This window comes from Salvia miltiorrhiza, chromosome 7 (genome assembly GCF_028751815.1).
Source record: "Salvia miltiorrhiza cultivar Shanhuang (shh) chromosome 7, IMPLAD_Smil_shh, whole genome shotgun sequence".
Classification (NCBI taxonomy): domain Eukaryota; kingdom Viridiplantae; phylum Streptophyta; class Magnoliopsida; order Lamiales; family Lamiaceae; genus Salvia; species Salvia miltiorrhiza.
The window spans coordinates 16,076,566-16,097,298 of record NC_080393.1 but is presented as its reverse complement, the minus strand read 5'-3'; the positions used below and the strand labels follow the sequence as shown (position 1 = coordinate 16,097,298).

At 34.0% G+C, this 20,733-nt stretch overlaps 3 protein-coding genes across 8 annotated transcripts; all 3 read left to right on the top strand.

Annotated features, from left to right (window-relative positions):
- The first annotated feature begins 1,094 nt into the window (after positions 1 to 1,094).
- On the top strand, positions 1,095 to 3,975 carry LOC130995543 (uncharacterized). Of its 2 annotated transcripts, none has more exons than XM_057920869.1 (8): positions 1,095 to 1,273; positions 1,394 to 1,440; positions 1,562 to 1,818; positions 2,107 to 2,167; positions 2,573 to 2,697; positions 3,172 to 3,234; positions 3,319 to 3,443; positions 3,630 to 3,975. In XM_057920869.1, the coding sequence occupies exons 3-8, from the start codon at positions 1,678 to 1,680 to the stop codon at positions 3,769 to 3,771; spliced, it is 657 nt and encodes a 218-aa protein (XP_057776852.1). In that variant the 5' UTR covers positions 1,095 to 1,273; positions 1,394 to 1,440; positions 1,562 to 1,677; the 3' UTR covers positions 3,772 to 3,975. The 2 variants fall into 2 exon arrangements, with proteins under 2 accessions (XP_057776852.1, XP_057776853.1); XM_057920870.1 differs by having other exon boundaries at positions 1,112 to 1,273; positions 1,525 to 1,818.
- Positions 3,976 to 6,618: 2,643 nt separating this feature from the next.
- Positions 6,619 to 9,275, top strand: LOC130995542 (very-long-chain 3-oxoacyl-CoA reductase-like protein At1g24470). The gene is made up of 4 exons (XM_057920868.1): positions 6,619 to 7,278; positions 7,349 to 7,451; positions 8,030 to 8,099; positions 8,764 to 9,275. The coding sequence occupies exons 1-4, from the start codon at positions 6,783 to 6,785 to the stop codon at positions 9,013 to 9,015; spliced, it is 921 nt and encodes a 306-aa protein (XP_057776851.1). The 5' UTR covers positions 6,619 to 6,782; the 3' UTR covers positions 9,016 to 9,275.
- A 5,585-nt stretch (positions 9,276 to 14,860) lies between these two features.
- Positions 14,861 to 20,430, top strand: LOC130995540 (uncharacterized). 5 transcript variants are annotated; one of them, XM_057920866.1, is made up of 7 exons: positions 14,861 to 15,117; positions 15,460 to 15,527; positions 15,603 to 17,849; positions 18,087 to 18,387; positions 19,157 to 19,196; positions 20,019 to 20,125; positions 20,219 to 20,430. In XM_057920866.1, the coding sequence occupies exons 1-7, from the start codon at positions 14,976 to 14,978 to the stop codon at positions 20,227 to 20,229; spliced, it is 2,916 nt and encodes a 971-aa protein (XP_057776849.1). In that variant the 5' UTR covers positions 14,861 to 14,975; the 3' UTR covers positions 20,230 to 20,430. The 5 variants fall into 5 exon arrangements, with proteins under 5 accessions (XP_057776849.1, XP_057776848.1, XP_057776845.1 ...); XM_057920865.1 differs by having other exon boundaries at positions 20,019 to 20,430; XM_057920862.1 differs by having other exon boundaries at positions 15,603 to 18,387.
- The last annotated feature ends 303 nt before the right edge of the window (positions 20,431 to 20,733 follow it).

Here is a 20,733-nt window from a genome sequence, read left to right as displayed (position 1 = left end):
AATAAAAATTAAATTACAATAAATAAAAAAAATTATAAATTCAATCCTTCACAGTTTGCATATTTCCGCAATCATTGCCTTGTGGATGGCCAATTCTTTCGCGTCCATTTTTGATTTGTCCATTCCCATAATTTGAGAGTCGACTATATCGTGTTGCGTCTTGTTGAAATCTTCGATGGATGTTGCGATTTTATCCATTGCAGAGAAGTATCGCTCCTTTAATGTGGGCGCTGACAATTCTACCTTTTTGTCTTTTTCCTTGTCACGCTTCACCACCTTTTGGCCTATGGACCAAGTCGTGATGCTCGGATCGGAGGAACTCGTCATGTACACCTCTTCAGCAGTATTCATCGAGCTCTTTGATGAATGGACATCGTCGTCATTAGGAGAAGAAGTTGAGATCTCCGACGAAGATGCTCGGTTCTTCAATCAATTAGTAGAGTCACGGTCCATTTTTTAAAGGAGGAAAAATAGATGAATAAGTTATAAAAAAAAAATAAAGAGGAAGAAGAGTTAAAGAGAAAAATGGAAATTATAGTGTAAAACTAAAGGAGAAGTGATATTTATAGAAAAGAATAAGACATAAAATAAAATAAAAAACCAAAACAACTGTTGCATTAACGGCTAGATTTATAAAAAAGAATGAAAAATTCGAGTTCAACCGTTGGAAACACAAAATCTGCTTTTTTAATGAAAATTTGGAATCCCCTCTCAAGCCTGGTGGAGCGACAGTGGCAAGCGGCTCACTGGAGCGCGGCTCGAGCTTGCCTAGGGAGCCGTGGTCGAGTCATCGAGATGCCCTAAATTTTTAATTGATAAATACTTCATTCGTCCATAAAAAATGGAATAGTTACTTTTTGTTATTTTGAGATATCAACAAAAATTAATCTCTTTTTATTTTTAAAAACTATTTTATCATATGGTGGGTCTTATTCTCCACTCGGAATATAATTAATTATTTATAAATATTTCTTTTTAAGTGAATTTCTTTATATACTTATATTACAATAATTATTTTTATTAAAACACGTCAAACACTATTTTTGGTGGGAATGAGAGAGTACGCACAATTGTACACCGCGTAATAATAAAAACAAAGACCCTCTAGAAAAATAAATAAACAAAAATATTTTGAAGACATGCGATGTTCAATCTTCCATCAGAATTAAGGTTGCATTGAGAGAGTAGATACACATGGATTTGCTCAACCCCAACTGCTTCTTTCGGCTAAAATCTTGCAATCTTCACATGCCGTCTCCGTCCCGATTCCTCGGTAATTTCTCTTCATCATTACTCGACACTCTTGTAATCCTCCTGTTTCTTGAAATTGTATTCTTGTGGGCTCTTCAAGAATGTTGCACAACTCTTGATATGTTGTTCAAAATTTTATCAGGAAGAGATATACATATTTGTCGAAAGTTCTCCACCAAATTATGCTCTGTGAGTCTTCAATTCTGCAATTCTTCTAACCTTTTTCCTTTCTCGCTCGAAAAGTCATTTCATTTCAAGCTAATAATATAACAGACTTGTTTTTATTTTCTTGTCATTTTCATCTCTAAAGAGATATGGAGGTTGTATAAGAGCTTTGGCTAGTCAGGAATCGGGCCAAAAAGTTGAGAAAACGACAGAAAATGCAGAAAGAGGAGCAGGATTTACTGCAGAGAGAGGAGAATTTAGATGAAAATGAAGCTAAGACTGTCTTCTTCTGAAACTGATGAAGTTCAGCCTTTAGTTGTAGTCCCATCGAGGAGTGCTGTGCTTCAAGCATGCACTTTCACTTCTGCTTCCATAGCTGCTTTGGGGCTTTTCATTAGGCAGGTACATTTTATTCTGTTAATTTCGAAACATTTCAAACTCCTGCAGTTTAGTTGTTTTGTTTTGATGGATCCTGCATTATGTTCGAGTGGAAAATCTTGAATGTTCATATTGTTGGTGGATTCATCGTAAGTTGATTAGCCTGAGATAATTCTGCTGGTGCACTGATCATGCTTCAGCTACTACAATTGGATACTTGAAAATTATGTGCATTTTGTTAATGTGCTCGTATATGGTGCATCTACAGTTTCTTGAAATTACATAAACTATATGTTCTGGTCGGGCTTGTAGGTTTCTCATTTTGCATCGAGAGAGGGATGGCCTGTTCTTGACTGTTCTGAGGATATAACTTGTAAGATTGATTGTCACTCTTTTTCATATGCATCATGTTCAACATCAAACTAAATGTAGAGGGGGTTAAAGTGTATCATCTATGATATGTACTTTAGTGTACGCGGCTGCTGACAGTTGGAGATTAAACATGTATGATGATTTTACAAGTAAATCTAGTGATTCGTATCATAACTCTACAAGATGAGGACTCACTTTTCCTATGCTCTTATGTAGTCACACCTTTCCTAGGTGATAGGTAGACTGAAAAAGTTACTACAAAATCTTTAAGTACCCATTAGGAAAGATTTAGCATAGTGGAAAACAGGAAATGGTCCGAAAGTTATTCAGCTTGCTAATTTGGAGATACTTTTAACAGTTAATATCTGTCTTCAGCAATTACCTTAAAATCCTGCATTTTGTGCAGTTAGTTTCGAGTCATGGCATTTTGGATTGATTATGGGATCAGTTATTCTGGTATCATCATGTCGTCTCTTGCTACTGAGGATATGGCCAGATTTTGCAGAGTCTAGTAAAGCAGCTAATCAGCAGGTATATTCATTAATCCGTTGCCTCCTTTCTAGAGCGAGTCGTATCTGGAAACGTGTTTTGATCCCTCTGCTAGCTCTCTCTCAATTAGGGCCTATAAATTTGTGATTGACAGCCTGAAAGTGGCAAGATAATAGTCAAGTTACTTCACAGTTGACTCCTACAGATTTGAGGAACTATTATACTCCCTCCGTCCACCAAAAGTATACTACTTTCCATTTTATTTCATGACCCCACCATTTATCCTTAGACTTTATCCTTACAAATAGCTCTTATTTACCAAAAAAAAACCACCCATGGGCACACTTAATTCAACCTCAACCACTCATTTCATACATGGAGGGACCCTTTGTCCACTGCAAACACATTCACGAACTATTTTATTAAAACTTGTGTCAACCCAAAGTGCCATAGTTTTCATGGACGGAGGTAGTAGCATTGATTGTGACCGTGGATGCCTTTCTTATTGAACTGCAGGTTCTTACTTCATTGGAGCCTCTCGATTACTTGGTCGTAGCATTTTTACCTGGAATCAGTGAGGTAATAAGTGTGTAATGGTAACTGGTAACTGTTCTCTTAGTTCTCTATATAAACTAACATTGCCAAGTTACTGGAATCGAGCAGGAACTTCTCTTCCGTGGGGCATTATTGCCTCTGTTTGGCATTAACTGGATGAGTATCTTCGCAGTTGCGGCACTATTTGGTGTCCTACACCTGGGAAGTGGCCGGAAATCTTCGTTTGCAGTCTGGTACATTCACACATAGCTTTAAAAACCCCATGCATTTATGTTTTTCTGCTTTAACGACATTAAGTTCACATATTCTGTACTAAATAAAAACTTATAAGATGCGCAAATAGCACATAGGCAACGATAAATTGGGAACAAACATACTGCTTTGTAAGTTAATAATGTTGTTCTTGAAACATATGACAGGGCAACTTTTGTTGGGATTGTGTATGGTTATGCGACAAGTTTGTCGTCAAGTATCGCTGTGCCTATGGCTTCTCATGCGCTGAACAACTTGGTTGGAGGCGTTAGCTGGCGTCTCTCGTCCGACTCACTGAAAGCAGATTAGGTAATCGCTTGCTGCTGCATCTTGTAAAAGCATTTTATCATACAAAATGAACTAAAACAGTGAGCCATTGCTTTAGCAGCGCAAATGTTGTGCTGCATTACTCATTGTTTCTTTACTTTGCTGCTCTAGTCTTGCAGAACTGAATAAATGATAATGTACCAAAATATTGTACATAGGATCTCCAATATGTTTTTATTTGTTAAAGATTGTGCCTAATTTATAATTAACATGTTCCTTGAGGATATCCAAGTTTCAAACTTCACCGTTTTCTTTCCTCAAATTCCTATTGATATGGAGAGAGATTAATTTCAAAATTCAAGTTTTGAAACTTATTCAAAGCTCTCACTAGAATAGGCGAGAGAAATGCTATCACTACGATGGAGTATTATTCAACACTAATATTTCTTCTAAAAAAAAATCAACACTTATATCTTTATTACTTATTTAAGAACGCATTTATGTAGCGAGATAGATTTATTGTCTAATAAATCTCTCACTTTAAGCATAAATATAATTGTAGATAGAGCGCTTTTATTTATGCGTGTCAGCGTCGTCATTGATTAAAGCCTACTATCACTTATTTGTAATGGTCTTACAAATTCGCCTCATTGTTTAGGTAAATACTTGTTTATATCTCATTGTTTTAGCATTTTTTTTAAAATGTCCCATTTAAAAGTAATTACAAAATAGTATGTTTCGTGAAAATTATTCGGTGCCAGAGAACTGAAGTGTGCCAGTGCCACCAAGAGACAAGCACATGTGGACGATTAAGATTACATGACATTTTTCGAATAGAAAAAAGAAATTAAAATCCACCTAATTACTGTGCAGCGTCGTTTCTCGTTGCATATTAAAATCCTAAACTCTTGGAAAATAAATAAATTTCCAAAATATGAATGAAAAAATGGATTGTTCTTCAGATTTTGTGCAATTTTAAAAAAATCAGCCCAAGAGAGCCCTTTGAGAACCGAGAATAAGTTGAGGATCTGGCTTTAAAACAGAGATGCAGTAAAAGGGATAGTTTGATGGATTGAGATGTGTGTACCATATTTGATGTTTTACTTTGTGTATTATTTTTAATTTTGTTTATTTATTTTTTAATATTTTTTTCTTCAATTGCAATTTTGTATGCTTTAGTTTTAATTTTGCAATTATTAATTAGGACTTATTCTATTTAATTAGGATATATAATTATTTTTTATTTTTACTTTTATAAACTAATAATAAATTGATAAATTCAAAGTTATGGTATATAATTTTTAAAATTTTAATTTTTTAAAATAAAATTTAAGTATAATTTATAATATTATAAAAATTTAATTGCAAAAAATATAAAAACGCGACATAGTGACATCCAAAAAATTATGAGATATTGAATTTCATCAAATTTGATATACTTTAATTCCCTTAAAAGACAGGTGTCAACATGATTCACATTGCTTATTTCTCGGATTCCGATATCCGAATACCACTTATTTGAAAGACACGAAACGAAACCTACTTCACAATTTAACTCGACACTTATATTGCAATGAGAGGCACTAAAAAAATTTCATGTGTGAGAAGTTTTAAGTTTAATTCTGCAGAAATCCCAAAATTATGCTCCTATATTCCTCCCTAAAGATTTTCTATTTAATTTTAGGATCTCGATTTTATAAATGCATACACCAGATCTCCTATTTTCTACATAAAAACAATAATTATGTGTGGGCCCTATTAATTATAAGTTTAAAATAAATTTAGGGTGGGTGTAAATTTAAGATTGAATTTAGGTAGGTGTAAAATTTTTTGTGGGCCCCATCCAATTTAGGGGATCTGCTGGATGCATTTTTTATCTCATTTTCAATTATTTTAGCCTAAATTTAGAGTTAGTGATGCATTTAGGTGATCTGCTGGGAGTGCTAAATAGTGTAGTTTTTCCACTTTTGCTACACTCATATTGAGTGAAAAGCTTATTGATATACACATTCATTTTGTTTTCAAGTGTCATATTTTGATCTTTTGCTTGTTTTCTAATAAGTGTCTTATTTTAAAATTTGAGCCGTAATAAAATTGTGGCATTATCTTTGGATGGGACCATTTGTTTCATAATTTAGTATATTTCACCATATCCCAGTACTCTTAATTTGTTATAATTTTTATTTTATTTTTAATTTTAAATTATTATATTTTAATATAATAAAAAATAATTAACAAGGGTTTACTCATCCAGTTAGGATTTATAATTATTTTTTATATTTATTTGAATTAATTATTGAATTAATTAATTCAAAGTTAGAATAGTACTATATTTTTTTAAATCTCAATCTTTAGTGATAAATATTGATTATAGTTCATTATATAATACTAATATTTTTATTTTTAACAAACAATCATAAAATAAAGAGATCGAGAGTGAGACACATTAAATTGTGGGACAAAAGATCTCATCCGAATTATTTCTATCTTACCCTTTTTTTATTTGAACAATAATAAAGCTCCACAAGAAAAAGAAAATAATTAATAAAGCTGCAAATGTAAATTTTACTACTTTCTTGGTACGTGTAATTTCCAATTTGGTGACCGTAGGCACTTGAAAAAGGAGGAAAATGTACAATTATATTTCTGGTGTCGGTACAAAAGTTAGATAGATTTGAATTATCTATCGTACAATTTACATTTTTTTTTTTTGAGACGGCACAGTTATTAAGTGAATTTAAAGTGCAGACGATAATAAAAGTAGCTAGGTAACTTTTGGGATACAAGTAATTGTAAAAATTGGTTATAAGACAGTAAAATATTAGGTGAGCATAAATATTGATGTATAGATTGGAGTCTTTATGTATAGCAGTCATTTGTGTTTGAAACCCATCAATGGGGAAATACTTTTATTGGTGTAATAATAATATACGAGGAAAACGTGGAGCTAGGTTGTTGTATCCATTGAACACAAGCCATGTAAGTATATATTTCTCATTTCTAGACACTTGTTATACATTAAAACCATCTTGCATCTCTCTCACAAGAACAAGATGACGTGGATCATTCTAGTTTCGTGCATCGGCTTCGTCTGCCTCTTGAAGAATCTAACCTCCCTTGTGAGATGGATCCTCAACCTGCTTCTCCGACCCGCAAAGGATCTCACGAGTTACGGCTCCTGGGCTCTCGTCACTGGTTCCACCGATGGAATCGGGAAAGCCTTTGCTTTCAAACTGGCCGCCCTCGGCCTCAACCTAGTCCTGCTCAGCAGGAACTCCGCAAAGCTCAAAACGGTCTCCGCCCAAATCCAGGCTAGCTTTCCCCACATAAAGATCAAAGTATTCGAGCTCGACTTTTCAAGCGGAGACGTGGGCCCGGCCCAACTGAAGGAGGCCGTCAAGGGTCTCGACATCGGGGTGTTGATCAACAACGTCGGCGTTACTTATCCACGGCCCATGTACTTCCATGAGGTGGATGACCAAGTGTGGATGAATTTGGTGAGGGTCAATCTACAAGGAACAACTCACGTTACCAGAGCAGTTATAGCAGGTATATATATGCCAATTTTTCTCCTTTTTTTTTATAAATAAAATAAATAAATTTCAAAGCATATATGCAGGTATGATCCATAGGGGAAGAGGCGCAATTCTTAACATTGGGTCGGGTGCATCAGTTGTTGTACCCTCTCATCCATTATATGCCATTTACGCCGCCACCAAAGCGTAAGCATTTCCTCTCCACGGCCGTCGCGCCACCACCTTTGATTAGCGAACTACCCCGGCTCATTTCCACGTGCTCTAATTAATGTTTTATCGTGTTGTTGATATGATGGCCGATTAGGCAGCGTTACTTTCTACTTATTTCCGGCAAGCTTACTATATATGTACGCATATGATGTAGATACTAGATATAGCTATCAAGCCTTTTTTTTTTTTTTACCTGCCAAATTTTCGATTATAGTAACTAATAAATGTGTGTGAGATATAGTGTACTTGAAATCTTTTATCCTATTTTTTATGTTCTATTATCATTTTAAAAAAAAAATATTTTTTTGTGTTTTAGTTTAATTTGAAAATTATTAATAAGGGTTCACTAATCCAATTAGGATTCATAAGGATTGGTTAGTTCATAAATAAGGATTGGTTAGAACAGTGAAATTAGCAGCGGGACACGTGATCCGAACTAGTTATAGACGTACTGCTTACATAATTATGAAACAGGGTGTTTGAGTTTCTCTATGAAGCTTTTTTAATTAAAATTCCTTTTAATGAGAGCATATGATGTGGTTAATTACTTGCAGGTATGTGGATCAGTTATCAAGAAGCCTGTATGTAGAGTACAAACACTATGGAATTGACATCCAGTGTCAGGTATTATCATCAAGGGTTCCAAAATTATAATATAATTTTTATTTTATTTTGGGGTTTTGGCAAATAAAATTACGAACAATTTCGAATTTGTAAATTTAACGTGATTTTTGAAGTGTGGCGAATTAAATCACCATCTTTTCAATTTTTGCAATTTCGTCCTCTCAATTTTTTTTCGGTCGCAGAGTGTTGAAATGGAGCTTATGGAAATTAGTAAAGACGAAATTATTTTTGTGAGGTCAAAATGATGTCGTTTCATACAATTTCAATTAAAAATTTCTCCAAAATATAAAGGGACTATATCCTATATTTGCACCATAATTTCCAATATTTAGTAATTTTATTCCAAACGACGTCGTAACATGAATATTACGTGAAGAACTAATCTACGTAAACTCCAACTCAACAATACGACGATCGAAAAAAATTGGAGGGATGAAATTGCAAAAATTGAAAAGGTGGTGATTTAATTTGCAACACTTCAAAAGTCACGTTAAAATTGCAAATTCAAAATAGTTCATAATTTTATTTGCCAAAACCCCTTTTATTTTTGTAAAGTATTCATACAACAATAATGTTAATTTTGATTTTGCTTAATTCAACATGCCCTTGAAACCCAATTATCTCACTTGACTAACATTTATGAGAATATACAATATATAATCAGGTACCACTATATGTATCAACAAGAATGGCATCAGAAGTTGCATATGTGGAGAAATCAACAATATTCATACCAACAGCTGAGAGATATGTGGAAGCAGCAGTTAAGTGGATAGGTTATGAAAGCAGGTGCAGTCCTTACTGGGCCCATTCTCTACAGTGGTTCTTTGCTTCAATGTTGCCTCATTCTCTTCTTCATTCTTGGAGGCTCTCTGTTGCCATTACAAGAACTCAAAAAAAACCCACCTCTCCTTAATTACTTAATTTAATTAAGGAATAGTAGCTGTTAAATAAATAATGACTTTTGCTCTATCCATAATATTATCACCTTTTGATTTGTAGAGGTGATGATTTTATTGAACATTTATAAAATAGAGCAAAAAACCATTATTTATTTAATTAGTAATTAACTCTTAATCTGCCCATGTTTTGTACGTAAATTTATAGTGTTATCTTTCTTCTATCATTTTGTAACCTGTCTCGACTTTCAAGTTTCATCATTAATTTGTTCTAGTATGTTTATGGCTTTTGTATATAGGTATTCATGCGTACATGCATGTGGCTCGTCACCCTATTTTGTGATGAAACATTTATTTGGTTCGAAATAATCTTATTTAGCTCGCAGCTTACATATAAATAATCTAACAATACCGTTATTTATCTAATGTACGTAACTCTAGTATGCTCAATGCATGTGGCTCGTCACCCTAGCTATTTTGTGATGAACATTTATTGGGTTCGAAATAATCTATATAGCTCGCCGTTGAAGTGTATATATTAATAATACCGTCATTTAATTAAGTACTCAAAAAAAAAAAATACCGTCATTTATGTAACTATATATATATGGTGTTTAATGTAACTGAATTTAGTATGCTCGGAATTGTTTATATGAATTCAATTTTTGAGGTTCGGTTTGATTACAAATACTATTATATGCTTTCAATTATAGTTTATGTTTGGAATAAAAAATAAATAAATTATAGTTTATGTTATATCAAGAGAATTGAGGGACCTATATAAGGCAATAACTAGAGAACTATTGTGCTGGCCGGGTTTTTCAAACGCATCTTCTTCTTCATTTTTCGACGACTTATTGAACATTTTTTTTTATTGTGCTGGGTTTCAACCATGCAATAAATTAAATCATAAATTTAAAGAAAAAAAAATGAAAAACCTAGTGTAAAATATGAACTAAACTGAGAATTATAAGAGATCGATTCCAGTATAATCTTCAATGTCCAAGCTGAACGATTGGTGGCGTAGTTTAATTTATGACGATTTGATGGGAACTGAAGGTCGTATTCAAGAACAATAACAAATAGTATAACGGTGAAAATATGAGACAGAAACTGAAAAATGATTAACACTCAGGAAACTAGAGAAAACTCTTATAACACTGAAAATAAGTTTACAAATATCTAGAGTATGCGAAAAAACGTGCAATGACAAGAGGATCTAGTAGTTGTTGGCAAAATCTAGATCAAGGGCTTCATCGTCATTTCCTCGATCCGTTCATGCGCCCCAAGGGTAGATATGTCATTTCACAAGTTCACATATAATGTGCGCGGTATAATGTCATTGTCTTAAGTTCGTTATCCCAATACCCTCCAATTTATTCATAGACACATTCATATTTTGTATTACAACTCTAATTTATTCACAACAAAAAAAGTTTTTATTAGTGACATGAGACTTGGTATGAAAGTGTAACTATTAGTGACATTATCAAATGTCACTAATTTTTATGACACACATAATAGCTACCAAGCCTCATGATGTCACTGGCGGATTTTTTTTTTTTTTTTTGCAGTGATTAAAGTTATTCAACGAAATCTTCTAAACATATCACAATTACAAAACATAAGATACCAACTAAAACTAAAAATTTAAATAAACAATACAACTAATTAAATATAAATAAAGAGTATAAACATAAATTAATATAATATGGGAATTGGAATATTACTAGAAGACTCACAGTTGACGATTTTGTAGAAATAGTAGTTTTTTGCAAAATAAACAAAAATAATACACAAAATCTATGAGCAACACAAGAATCAAACAACAAAATCTATTAGTCACATTGTGAACTACACAAATTTTTAATAAAATATTAATTAAATTGTTAATGGAGTGAAAATTCACTTTACTATTATAAATGTAAATGAAAAAAAAATTTGTGAAAAAAATTATGGTAAAATTTTTGTGGAAATAGAGAGAATTTACTATTACACATAGACAGTATATCTATATAGCTAAATTGGTATGTATTGGGCTCTTAATTTGATCGGGGTCTGATAAATAAGTTGAAAATGACTTGTTTACAATTATATCAGAATATAACAATTTGTCTCATGATTGTCCCTAAGGAGGACACCAAGCGGTGCGACCTCCTATGTGTGAACAGTGAGGTCCCGAGTTCAAACGTCACTGTTCACACGTCGCTGCTCCCCCTCCCCAACTACCCCAAACCAAAAAAAAAAAAAAAATCAATTTGTCTCATGGTCCAGTCGTGCTCGGGCCAATTCATAATGACTCATTCTTTACATATATTTATATCAGAATATGATGATATTTTGTACCGTAGCGCCATTCGGCCCATTCCAATTTCTAAGAATCATTTTCATTTGTCGGAGCCATTTATTGTCATGCAAATACTTCGTCTGTCTGTTTGTGAGTATGAGTTGATCAGCCCGCATGTAATTAATGTACAAGGTAATTTAAATTCGTCGTGATACGATCTTTTATTTATTTGTATAATTTATTATAAATAAATAAAATATTTATTTTTCTCTATTTTTTTCTTTTTTATTTTAATACATCTATGATATATTATTTCTTTTTATTTATAGACTATTTCGCAATATATTATTCCTAATATATCAAATAATTTATCTATTTTATTATATGGTAAATATGTTTCTTCATTCACAATATAATTAATTATTTTGTTTAACATTATCTCTATAATGAAATATTTTTCACAATATATTTAACATATTTTTTTAATCAAAACTCGCATTCTTCATTACTTTTTAAGGATGGAAGAATATTGTTTTAGGCTTCAAAAAGTATTTTGATTTATCGACTAGATTTACAATATTTTTATTTTATTGTACATGTCGGTGATTAAAAATTTTATATAAAAAAGTTTTTATCATACTTTAAACATGAATTAAACTATTGTTTTGGATATTAATTTGTGAATAATGTCATGGTTTAATTATAGCTTATTGTATGAGTGGATTTTGAAAATAGCCACTTTTATATAGTAAAAATAAATTTTACCCACTCAAATAAAAACATAAAAAAATACCCACTTTTTGTGTTAAAGGATTAAATTACCCTTCTATATAAATGGGCAAACCCTAACCTCCTCTCATTCTCTCATTTTTTTTTTCTCTCTCTCTGCACGCTCTCTCCTCTCTCTTCTCCGCCGTCGCATCCTTAGTCTATACGGCCTTCTGTGCAGCGGCGTCGGCCGCCCCCTTCGTCCTCTTCGCCGTGTACTCCCACGCCTCCCTGGCTCTGGCGTCCGTCTCTTCCGCCATCTCTCGCGTCCTGTCAGCAGCTTCGTAGGACTTCCCCTCTGGATTTCTCTTTTCCAAGCGGCGCCGCCGCACGCTCCCACGGCCACCGCCAACTCCGTCGCCCACGACGAGGCCAGAAGCAGAGCTATCAACCCCGACAGCGGCGCATCCGCCGTCGGATCTCAGCCGGCGCCGATTTCTCTCTCTCTCTCTCTCTCTCTCTCTCGATCTCTCTCGGTTTCCGCTTCTGATGGCGTCCAGCGGAGCTTGGCCTCGGCCGCGCCACCCCGTCCTTTACCACGCCGCCGCCTCAGCGCCGCGCTGCCCCGAATCTGCAGAGGCCGAAGTCTCTGGTGATTTAGTTTTTGATTTAGTTTCCTAATTTGGGGAAATCGTGCCCTAATTTGAGATGAACTTGGGGCTTTTTTAAATTTTTCTTATTTGGGGATTTTTTATGTTTACAAGCGATGTAATTCGTTTCAAGAAAGGAATGTAATAAATTTTCTGCATAAGCTTTGCTTTGATTGAATACTAAGTATATTGGATCACAGATTGAAGAAATTGATGAAAATCGCGCAATTTTGTATAAATGTTATTGAATTCACAACCAAGTTTATGAATTCACAATTGAATTAATTCACAATTGAAATAGTGTTGATTGTGAATTCAAGTTTATTGGTTGTGAATTCACAACTTTGAAAAAATGGTGGTTGTGAATTCAAGTTTTATCTTCACAACTTGAAATAGGTGTGGGTTGTGAATTCCGCGAATTCACAACTAACCTATTTATTGTTGTGAATTCAAACTTTAAAACCTTGAATTCACAACCAATACTTGTGTATTCAGTTGTGAATTCACTGGTTGTGAATTCGTGGATATTTGTAAAAAAATTATATGCAAGGGTAAAATGGTAAATGTGAGTATTTTTTTAAGTTTTTATATTAGTGGGTAAAATTTATTTTTACTATATAAAAGTGGCTACTCTTATATATTAACACTTATTTTTTAATGTCATTAAGTACAACGACACAAATACATGCCAATAAAGGAAAAGAACAAAATTACGAGAAGAGGTAAACGGATATGCATAGTTCCTAATTAAATAATTTAATTACGATTAAATATTTTTAATTAAATATTAATAAATCCTAATTAGAGTTTGGTCAATCATAATTATATTTAATCTATATCTATATAATATATAAAAGTGGAATTTTTCTCCTCCATTTTCCCCTCTCTTTTTCCACCATTTTTTTAAAATTGTTTTTCACTCTTTTCTCCTATCTATTTATTTTTTAATTTTAATTATATTTTAAACATCGTTAAATTAATTTAAAAAAATCGTTAAATTGATTTGTGAAAAATATTTAATATGCATCTTAAATTAAATTTTACTGGTATAAAAATAATAAAAAAATGAAATTTCTAACATTGAAAATATTTTATTTTCTCTCTTCATTAAAATTTTACAAGTTTTTATTATGTGTATATATAAAAATATCTATTTATTTATCATAACGTATAATACTCTATAATAATAATGTGTAATGCTAATTTTTATAATCAAATAATTTAAAAGTATTTAATAACTCTAATTATCATTATATATATACAAAGTTGAAATCTTGCGTTTCTTAATTTAGGATTTTAATAAAAATTGGTGTGAATTATTTTATTTTTAAAATATATTTTACATTTATTTATATTTGGATTATATTAGTAAGTGTTAATAGGCGAAAAGTACCCACATTCATAACTTATCTACTCAATCTACCCCTACCCAAAAGTCAAGTGATGTTGATGGACTTGCATTATTTTTTGTAAAAGTTCTTATATAATTGTACTTGTGTAAGAAAAATATAAGATTGTTAGTTGAAAATTGTACAAAATATGAGAAAGAAGCATTTATTGCTAACTCACGTTACTTTGTAACCCTAATATACTGTAGGTTTGAAAATTTGAAAAAATTATGGCACGTTTGTGTTATAAAAACATTAATACGAAGGCGAAAAAAAATACAAACTTATATATATTATGAAATTAAAAAATTCCGAAGCTAATGGCTTAACTAGCCGTCGATAACTCTTAGTTGCCGTCACTAGCCGCGGGGATAATTTCCTGGCGGCTAGTGACGGCGGCTAAGAGTTATCGGCGACTAGTGATATATTTAGATGTGGATTATTTTTATAGATATAAATATATTACTATTTCTTTTCCTTATTTGATAATTTTTCGGCGGCTAGTGACGCCAGTTAAGCCAGATAATAATTGAGTTCATCAATTCAAAATTAGCTCATGTTTGATACGGCATTTTTGAAGGTTAGAATATACTTAATTTTATTACTCCAATAATCCGATTGTTCAATTTATTACCTTTTAAAATAGAGAAAAAAAGAAAGAAAAAAGAATCCATTATTAATAATCTATTTTAATTATTAAATAGAAAATTTAACAAAAATAACAATTATTATTACTATTTCTTTTCCTTATCTGATTCAATTCTCTTTCCATTATCTATACGAACCAAGGAAGCAATAAATCTTCAATACTCCGTATTTGAGCTTTGCTTTAATTGATACTTGTAAGCCCCAATTGTGAAAGAAGACGTAAAATAAAACCCCAACCAAAACCCTCGAGACCGCGCTCCAGCGCCACCTTTGGAACGACAACCCTGCCTTGTTCAATGGCGAAACGACGCCGTGAGCTGGATTACGATGGCGCAGCTGCAGAAACGGCGGAGATCAACACAGTGTTCGTAGACACCAGCCTCGGCACGCACCTCGCCATACTCGTCTGCAGCTCTGATACAGCTTCGGACTTAAAAAGTATCGATTCTATCTCTATCTCTATTTCTTTTGTTTTTCGTTTCCTTTCTAAAATCAATTTTCAATGTGATTATGGGACCGCTTTCACTGATAAATGTATTATATGTGCTCTTGAACGCGCAAAAATTGTTTATTTGAACTTGACTAGTGCACAATTTGTGGATGAAATTATTTTTTTGGCAAATATAGTCGCATAAATGTGGAATCTGAGAAGTGGTTCTTACGTATTTTTCTTGAGCCTGCAAATTAGACGTATGTGCTTTATTTTTCTCAAGACACATACTTTACTCAGATTATCACACCCCAACTTTGCTGACCATTTTTATAAATCTACACACGCAGAGAAGGTGGCCGTGGAGCATAAGCAATGCTTTCCGGAAATTGGTGAGATACAGATCCATTCTGTGAAGGTACATGCGTTGTTTTAGAGGTCTACAGTGGAGTTTTTGTAATCTGTGCCTGATGATTATCTGAAACTTCTGTAGGTAAAACGCAGGTCAAGCTATTATCATCTGCCAGATAGTATGCTTGTTTGGAGTGCATTTCACGGGATAAAAAGAAATTGGTTTCTTGCGATCGATGCCTCCAATGTTCCCATATGTCTCTCAATCAGAAGTTCTTTGGAGCTTGGCACAAGTAGTGGTGTGAAGACTGGTATGACTGATATTGATGATGATTGCAGAGGTTTCATATCTGATGCGAACAAGAAGGACATCATTTCTTTTGCTTTGCCAGATTGTGCTGCTGAAAAGAACGCTGTTTCAGAGTTGATTGCTAAGCCTAAGGTTGACCATGGAGGTATTTATTCAGAGGAACATTGTATGGGAACCAAGTCTCCTTTGAAGAAGAAGCGTAAAGTGAGACACACAAAAGATGTATTTCATAATTCTGGATTGGGAAATGGTGATGCCATGTCTCGTCCAAATGGTAAAGATGTGAAGCCTAATATGCCTGACTCAATTGCTAAGGTCTCAGGTATGAGGAATGATCAGTATGGTGTTGAGGGCAGGCTTGTATCTGAGGAAAGTTATCTACTCAACGTGGCAGAAAAAGGTCATTTGAGAAGCATTTTGGACTCCCAGAACCTAAATGGTTCTGATAGAAGAAAAGATGACAGTGGGTTGGATCATGGACTGGGCGAAGATGTTCATCCATTGGGGGTTGTTTCAGTTATGGTACCAGGTTCTTCAGCTAGAATGATGGATACCAGTGGTGGAGGTGGAGATATCAATCTTCCGGGGGGAAAGAGGAAGAAAATGAAAGCCAAGAAAACAGCAGCAAAAGTTCATGATAGGACAGATATGGATCAGATCAGAAAAGGTGAAAGGATCAAGCCTTCTACTGATAAAATGGAAGAAGGATTTGGCTTGTCCTTAGAGCATAATCATGATCATGAAGTATTAATGCCGTCAAATAGCAAAGCTCCAGACCATGTTGGTCCAGATTTAGCACCGAATGAAGCAAGCTTTTTGCAGGATGCAGAAAAGAGTAATTTTAGCATTGTGAATTCCCATAAAATTTTACGTTCTGATGAGAGAAAAGAAGAGAATGCATTAGAGAATAAAGTAGACTATGAACTTGGCCAGGATGTTCCTACAGTGCATTCAGGAGGTGTTTGCATTAACATTTCAGATATTTCTGCTACATTGATGGATGTTGGTGGCAGCACAGGAGATACCAATATTGATGGGAAGAAGAAAAAGAAAAACAAAGTTCACAAAATTGCAAAAGTTCAGGATACAAGTGATGTGAAGCAGATTAAAATTGGTGAAATGGATAAGCCTGATACTGAAACTATTAGGCCAGAAGAAAAGGGTGCATCTTTAGAGCATGATAATGAAGTTATACTGCCTGCAGACGGCAAAGATCCTAACCATGTTGAACCAGATTTAGCACTGAAAGAGGCCAGTATTATGCGGGATGCAGATACTGTAATGGAGCCTGAAATCTCCAGTTGCATTAAGTTGAGAAAGAAAAAGAAGCGGGAAAAGAAGTCTGTCGGCACTAATATAGAGAATTCAGGCATTAAAGAAATTCCTAATGGCATCAGAGGTTCTTTGGACTTGCCTTCTCCATCACGGGATCATATCACCAAGGGAACAGGAAAAGAAGTAAGCACCAGGCGCAATGAAGGAATGGATGTTGAGATGAGATTGTTGGATGCCTCCAACCATGATGTTCAGGAGAAAGTATGGGATGTAAATAGAAAAGAAGAAGATTTAGTAGAGACTCAAGCAGAGCGAACTTTGGAAGAAGTGAGTGTTAGAAATAAAATGATGAAAGAGAAGACCAAAAGTTCTCCTGGTGTTTGCCGTGCAGTTTTTCCCACTGCAGAAACAGAGAATACCATTATGGAGTCCAATAAAGCGGACAAGGACAATGAGAATACTGAGAATAAATCTAGAAAAGCAACAAAGAAAAGAAAGAAGCAAAAGCATACTGCAACAGATGTCCAAGACAACTTGCCAGTTAAGGATCAACAGGTTAATAATGAACCTGTAACATCAAAGGAAACTTCAATTGCTTTCGCAAATTCTGAAATAGAGGGCAGATATGTTGATTCATCCCAACTTCTGTCTCGTAAAAATGAAGAAAAGGTTGATGAGAATCATGAGCTTGTCCTAAAGACTGATGGTCTCAAAAAAAATACTGAAGAGGGCGATGAAGGAATCAACTTCAAGCATTACTTTGTGGCTGACCAACTCCAGAATCAAGTTGATTTCAGTAACAAGGTAAGAAAGACTACCAAGTTAAAGAGGAGTTCAACAAAAGCTAAAGATAATGATTCACCTTCTATAAACATCTCAGCTGAACTACAGAACTCCATAACTGATCGGGATGAAATGACTCATAATTCTTTCAAAAGATCTTCAGAAGCTGTTGTGAAAGGGCTGAAAAATTCTTGTCCTGAGTTTTGTGAGATGGCTCGTCAGGAACCCAATGACATTGTTTCTCCTTCATCCTTTCAGAACAAAAACCCTTCTTTGGATAAATTAAGCTCAGAAAGGTCCGAGACATTACACAAGAATAGGGGAAAAGAAAGACTGCTCCCTGGTCAAAGTGTAACAAATATGATGCTGATGAAGACCCCAAAGAAAAAGAGTTTGTTGGCTACAGGAGCAATTTTTCAGGAAAATAGTGGTGAAAGTTCTGGGGATGACAATGGAACCATGCATTCGGATGATAGCACCCTCAGTCCATCAGATAGTTCATCCATGTCAGGTGACTCTGCCGGGGAAAGTGAGTTAAGTCAGAATTCAAATAGCAATGGTATGTTTCATATTGCACTAAAACTGAACATAGTTAATCTGATCTTAGGAAAACTTCCTTTTATGTGTATCTCATTTATTTTTTAACTTGTATATTTCAATGCTCACTAGTTACCAATGGGCTGCAGAACTAGCACCTAGGTGACTGCCTTTTAAGAGCTAACCCCCATTAATTTAATGGTTTTTTTCTTCGTTGTTTAGTCTTCATCCACTATTATTTAGTAGTAATGTTTGTCAATATTCAAAGTACTATATATTACTAACTCATCAAGAAATCCGTATATCTTGTACAATTCTATTCAAAAAATAGAAAAAATCAAGTCAAACAAAATCTTGCCTAGGGCCACCCATAGCCTAAATTCTCGACTAGATTGAATACTGTGGTGCATCTTGAATGCTGGTATCTTTTTATACATTGATAATGGTTTGTGTTTGTATTGGGTGTAGTTTGTTATGATTTCTCTAGACTTATTTTCCCTCGAATTTATTCTCTACATTTTTTCTTGTTAATTTTACAATTTAATGAAGTACAAAAACTACATTTTTGTAAAGAAACCAGTTTTGAGATTTGAGCTATGATTCTATAGGGTATCAAATAGCATGTTTGGGTGATGCGATTCTATTTGACTTGTGCTAGGTCTTTCATGTAGGTTTTAGGGGGTGCTGATATGGGGATTGGTATAATTTTTTTGTATGTTATCCAATGATTGCCTATTTTATTGATGTTATCTTGGCCTCTATGATTAACATTTTATATGTTGTAATGACAGGATCCAGTGACGCAAAAGAAAAATCCATGTCAAAGTTAGAGTAAGTCCATCATCTGCTTTTTGATCCCTTGTGGCTCGCTCTGCTGATTTTAACTTTTTATAAGCATGAAAATGGCTGCAGTTTTTGTGTCTTCTGCTTATTGTTTATCTAGTCCATGCATATCCTATATTATTCTGGATGTTTACTTGGGTGATAGCTTGCGTGCACACTTGGATAGATTGAGCAAATTCGAGCTTGTTGGATCATGTGATCTTTCATATACTCAATCATGTACATTGTAAATCTAATCTATGAACGCTCCATGAGTGATAGTACGAATAGGTTATTCTTCAATATTTGTGATGACTTATTTGATGTGTATCCAACTAGATGAGGTGCGACTGGAATCACCCAAGTAACCTTTAGATACTAGTTCCTACATATTGTAAATTCTTGAGGTAGCGGCCCCTAAATGCAACACTGTAAGCCCACGTTTGGTTGGATATTTTTAGAGGGTTGGAAAGGGAATCAAGTCATTGAATTTATTACTTGTTGTTTGGTTTGGGTAATGAGATAATCATTACCCTTACTTGAGGGTAATCCAATCACTCAATTTGTTACCCCTCAAAATAGAGGGAAACAAAAGAAAGCGAATCCCTTACTAATGTTTCATTTCCATTGTTAAATCAAACACTTAATAAATATAATGGTTATTGTTACAATTCCACTCCTTTATTTGATTTCATTCCCTTTCCATTCCTCTACTTGAACCAAACGAGCACTAATACGACGACATTTGGCTCCTGAATCTTCATTTTTTTCTGCATTTTTGTTTGTAAGCGCATTGATACGATTTGATTGATTGCGTATATGTTGGTACAGGGAGGATTTGACGATGGATGTGATCTTAAGAAGCTCAAAGCGGTTCAAGAAGGCAAAGGAAGTTGCCTCTCAGAGCGAAACCCAGCCCATCGAATTTGTTCCTGATAGTCAGCCCTTTTAACCTCCCCGCCAAAATAAATAAATAAATTGCAGGAAAAGGGAAAAGAAAAGTATTAACTTTCCCCCCCCCATTTTTGTAGGTGTTCGTTGAGAGTAAGATGCCGTAGACTTACACCTTGGAGAAAGATTACCTTCCTCAGTTTTGGGTGTTGAGAGAGGAAGATGTCCCGTTTTTTTGTTTTCTTACAACATTTGTGCTTTGTTTAATTGCTTTAGCATAAAATAACCACCGTATTCAACCATTTTGATTCTCTTTAATCAAATTATGTAGCATCTTGTGTTACTCTGTAAATTATGGTGTTGGATGGGTTTTCTACCTTTTTTGTGTTAATGTGTGAAATTATTATGCAGATGATAGGGGAAACGAGACGTAACACTGTGGGTTAAGGGATATTGTATAACGAAAAAAGTTACCCTTTTATATTTGGTTATTAAATATATAAGCGCAACATTTAGCGTCCTGTTCATTGTGGCATTTTTTTAATATATATTCAATTGTTTCAGTTCTTATTTTAATTCTTACTACAATTTAATATAAGGAAATTGATTTAAAAAAAAAAATCTGTATAATAGGGAGTATTGAAATATTCCCTTC